The sequence below is a fragment of the Cyprinus carpio genome, unplaced genomic scaffold (genome assembly GCF_018340385.1).
Source record: "Cyprinus carpio isolate SPL01 unplaced genomic scaffold, ASM1834038v1 S000006461, whole genome shotgun sequence".
Taxonomy (NCBI): domain Eukaryota; kingdom Metazoa; phylum Chordata; class Actinopteri; order Cypriniformes; family Cyprinidae; genus Cyprinus; species Cyprinus carpio.
In genome coordinates this window covers 417,004-422,013 of record NW_024879141.1, presented here as the reverse complement: position 1 = coordinate 422,013, position 5,010 = coordinate 417,004, and the positions used below count along the sequence as shown (strand labels likewise).

The 5,010-nt window shown below is 33.9% G+C and overlaps 1 protein-coding gene across 1 annotated transcript in view; it reads right to left on the bottom strand.

Annotated features, from left to right (window-relative positions):
- Nucleotides 1-2,742, bottom strand: part of LOC109074180 (sal-like protein 3) — a 16,449-nt gene extending 13,707 nt beyond the window's left edge. The window contains exon 1 of the mRNA XM_042754134.1: nucleotides 2,441-2,742. Coding sequence (XP_042610068.1) covers nucleotides 2,441-2,555 — 115 coding nt within the window. The 5' untranslated portion in view covers nucleotides 2,556-2,742. The remainder of the gene's footprint in view (nucleotides 1-2,440) is intronic.
- Nucleotides 2,743-5,010: the final 2,268 nt, after the last annotated feature.

The following is a 5,010-nucleotide window of genomic DNA, read 5'->3' as shown; positions in this document are numbered from 1 at the left end:
ACTTGTGCAAAGAGGAACAGAGGAAATGTCTAAAGAAACGCTGCTCGCATTAAGAAAAGGACAAATTTACTTAAATATTCTTACTCGGTGACCTGTGAAATATAAAAGATGGGAAAAGTAGTGTTCAAAAATGCACAGTGAATTTAAATGTATCAGCAGAAAAAAAAAATTAAAAATAAAAAAATCTATATGTAAGATTTTTGTTGTTTGACATTATAAACTGTGTACTGTGTTAGATGTACATAATGACAACTTTGAAATGAACTCTTTGGTTGTTTGGCGATGAAATACAACATAAAAACTATTATAATTAATACTTCACCGGACATGTGTGAGCCACTTTCCTCAGGTCAACAGAACATCTACACAAGCTGCATTTAATGTTTGACATCTATTGGCCACTCATGATGGTTGCCATAAAGCCAAAGGTTAAGTGCATGCAGTATCAAAGCACTTTAAAGCAGCCCTCTTCAGGGACAATTGTGTCAGGTCAGGACTGACTTGGTGGGGGGACAATGATTGTTTCTTGTGGACACACCATTGAGTTCACACAAAAGAGTTTTTTTTTTTTTTTTTTTAAAGCCAGGCAACCAAAAGAGAATCAAAATGAGCATTTAAATACTTGTGCAAAGAGGAACAGAGGAAATGTCTAAAAAACACTGCACTCGTTAAAAAAGGACAAAGTTGCTTAAACATTCCACAAAGTGAATATGAAGTATGACAATGCTGTACTGGACATTTAGACCTTAGTCAGACCAAATGGTTAAAATCTCACAGCATGACCGATCGTGTCATTAGATTACTGTAATGGTGAAACAATCAATACTTCTGTTGCTAATCATATGCAGTAGAATCCAGATTATACATCAACACTGTACTGCCAAAAACCGAAATACAAGTCAACATAATATGCTTAGTACTGCAAGAGTCCAAATATGTTAGTTTAATTTGTCAATAAATTTTCAATGTGCATTCCTCGTTAATTCTCTCTTGACTTACTGTGATTATTATATGTATATGTATATGTACACAAGAATGGCAAATATGTACTTAAAATATGCATTGATAGATTTATGAGTTTATCTGGATTACATGCATATTTATACTATTGTTTATTTCTTTTTTAAATAAACATTTTATATATATTGCTGTTGTGCCTATTTGGCATATTGCTTGTTTATTGCTTCACTCTTAGTCATGAGGTTGTTGAATCATGAGGTGCTTTAATTTTGACATTGATTTAAAAAACTTAATAATTAAACATAATATATAATATAATATAATATAATATAATAATAAACAAATAATTTAGCAATAAATTTGATGAAGTAGCTGAAGTTTATAAACTAGAAAAAAAATGTTGCAGTACTTTTCTGAGTGACAGAGCCTGAATAACAGATATGAGGAAGGTTTTTACTTTCATGTGATTATTATTATTATTATTATTAATATTATTATTATTAACGACTAATTTTCTAGTTTTTTGTAGAAAACAGAATTATGTAAAAGCCTGAATTGTTTTAATTTATGAGTGCAATGTCAGAGAGTTTGTACCATCGTCAATACACGTGAAACTGACACCTTTCCTTTCCTTTCCTTTCCTTTTTTTTTCGGCAGTGATTCAGTAAGACTTGAGTAAAAAATATCAAGTAAAAACTAAGTAAGTAAAAGTAAAATGTCAAAAAAGTTAGCCAACTTATTTTTTAAGCAGAAAACCAGCCCGTTTTTATTTAAAGTCTTTTTAAAGACGTTCGGTTAAAAGTTTGGAGGGTCTCCGAGTAACAAAACCTGCTTTTAGGATGTTTCTGCATAATCACACGCATACACACACACAAAAGATAAATTAAGATAAATTAGGTTTTGTAGGTAAATCTCTCAATTTGAACAATGATCGCTGCATTGCGAATTTATTTGTATGCTCTTTTATTTGCTTTGTTTGTTTGTCATTGTTCTTATTTATTTGTTGTATTAGCTAATATTTTAAGTTTCATATGAGTCCCAAAGTCCATCGTTTGCTGTTTAATTTAAGAGTCACATTAACATATCTATATATTTTCAATCATGCATGTCTATCGAGGACTACACTAATTTAAATTTAACTGAAGCATTATAACTACATATTTACCTTCCACTTTGACTTACATATGTTAAAATATAACGTAAGAAAAATTTCGATATTAAATTTCGATATTCGGTTTTTCAATATTAAGTCGCACCTGTCATAGGCTATATACGAAAAGCGAAAAAAAAACTATGCATAACAATTTTAGTCAACTGCAAAATAAGCTTGCAAATGTGAAACTACATTAACTATAATACTTTTATAACACTACTTTACAATTACAAAGAGTCAGTTATTTAATTATATTATATAATGAATTATATTAGGCTATTTTGTTTAATAACGTACCACACAGTAAAGGTATAGCAACGCACTCACCGTTTTCAGAGTGCAGCTCCAGAAGTGAAAGGTCCTCGTCCGTTCTCAGCTGCTGTGGTTTTGCTTGCTTCCGACGGGACATTTCTTCTGCAAGATCTACCTCATTCATGAACATAAGCAGAGATCCGCTGAAAAAAAAATCTCAAAAAGTCAAGCTGCAAAATAACGGAGATGATCTGCTATTATGTGAATGTATCATTATGACAGTGAATGATACTTTGGATTGGCAGAGCGCCGTGGGCACACTCATATGGAAATGAGGGATGGACTCCGCAATTTACAAGGCGACTTCACCTTCAAATATCACCATGCACCCAAAATCACCTCTAACGCCCATAGAAAAAGGAGGAGGGTCAAATGTTTTCTTTGCTCTGTAAGGCTTTTCCTCAGTTGTTCATTTTAGCATGATTTTACTCTTAACTTCAAATTTAGTGAGAGAAAAGTGAGTGATACGGGTTGCTACTGTTCAGAATAACTTTTCTGCTGGTTCGCATGTTCCGCTGTTCCATTAGTTGATAGGATGAACGCATAACATAATCATTGTTTCTCTCTTTCTCTCAATAAAGACAAGAAAAAAGAAGAAGAAGAAGGAAAAAAAAATGTCGTCCCGAATTTTGACTAGTGCGCAAAGGTTTACAACGGTAAGACCCCACTCTTTTTTAATGTTTATAGCAACACAAATTCAATCGTAGCCTATTTAAAAAGAATGTTTAAGTGTTCGAGTCATTAAAAGTTAATCAGTTTAACGCATGATCCGCCATATAGCATTCGTTTCAAGAATCTGTAGTGGTTTAGTCTTCTATAAGCCCGTTTAAAGCCTCTCGCTCCAGGCCTACAAATCAGCTCGCATTGCCTAAAGAACGTCCGCGATTTAATATAATTAAAAAAATAATAATAATAAAAAAAATAAAAAAAAAATGATGATGATGATGATTTTTACTGCCGTTGTATCTGTCGTACATTCAGCTGGGCGAAGCGGTAGCACCAGAAGTTTGTTTGTTGTCGGTGATGGCGCTGGAGAGGTGTGTGTCCGTGTGCGAGACTGTGTGTGTTGTCTGTGGAATTTGCTGAAGGCTTGAATTGAGCCCATTGCGGAGAGCGACCGCTAGGATGTAGCAGGACACACCAATTCACCACAGCCCGTCATCTGCTCACGACTGCATGAAACTGACCTGATAAAACCGCTCAGTCTATCTTAATATTAATACAAACTTATATATATATAGCTTAAGAATGTGAGGGTAAAAAAAGGTTATTTTTAGTAGCCTACACCTACAGAAACATTGGTCGACAGTTATAGCCTCAAAGCGATTAAAACACGCACAGAGACGAACACACGCAAATAAATTAGAATGTTTATATCGTGGTTATATGAGCTTATCATTATTTATTACATTTTGTTTTCTTGTCTGATTTTCCCTCATCTGTGTATGCCTAATTATTGTAATGTAGTTGTCGTATCTGTTTGATCTGATATTAATTTAATTTAATACCGAATATAATTTACTATAATGCAGAATTTGTACAGTGTATTTGACTTGTATGTATTACGTATCAACCCTGTTTTTTGTGGACAAAGATTCCTTTATAACAGGTTCTCTCATAAGCGATTTTTTTTTCTTCTCTACTCCATCACCCCTAAGTTAGACCTACAGTGTGTCCAAAAAGACCTTAAATCTTCTATTAATATATGAGGAAGACAAAATCAACCACTTATACTTGCAAGAGTATAGCTCAGGTCCTGCAATCGATCGGCCTGTCTTGCTATAGAGAGATAAGAACACTCACTCTTCACAGCAATGTCATTTCTTTTGACCTATCTGCTCGCTACAGATTTATGATGAATAGCCGAAGCAGCTAAAGTCCTTTATCACGAGAGTATCCTCTTGATGTAAAATTGATTCGTTATAAATAGCCTAGCTGAAACACAGAAACCAAAATTCCCGCTTTGCGATCATCAGTAATGTGAATATCTTCAGAGAGGTTTTACCATCTCTTTTAGTATGCGTATTAGAGAGATGATGATGAAACCAGACACGGTAAAAGAAAATCCTCATTAATTATATAAGCACTCCCAGATGAGTTATTTTATTGCGTAAAAATTATTGTGATTTTTTTTTTTTTTTTATTGTAATTACTTAACAAAATAGTTTTGTATATTCATATTTGTTAAAGGGGTTAGGTTGCATGACTGCAGAAATTATTATAATAATGTGTTCTTAATGTGAAGCTCAGAGAAGCGAGGGCTAGAACGGGGAGGGTCAGTTCAGCGGTTTAGAAGACAAGCAAATGTGATTTAACGAATCCGTTTAAAGCTCCACGAACTGTTCGTAAAAGCAAAGCACTGATACGGTGTTGTCTGTTTTTTCGTTGATTCTTTAAATCTCGAGCGATAGATCAGATGAGCCCAGGAGTCAAACTGAAGGCAATAACCCCGACGTGAATCAGCAAAACGTTACAGGCAAATATGCATCCTATTGAGTTTTTTTATTTATTGATTGACGCATTCAGGGTTGTTACTATATCCTACGAGTTATTCTGGCTCACTGACATTTTCCGCACTTCATAAA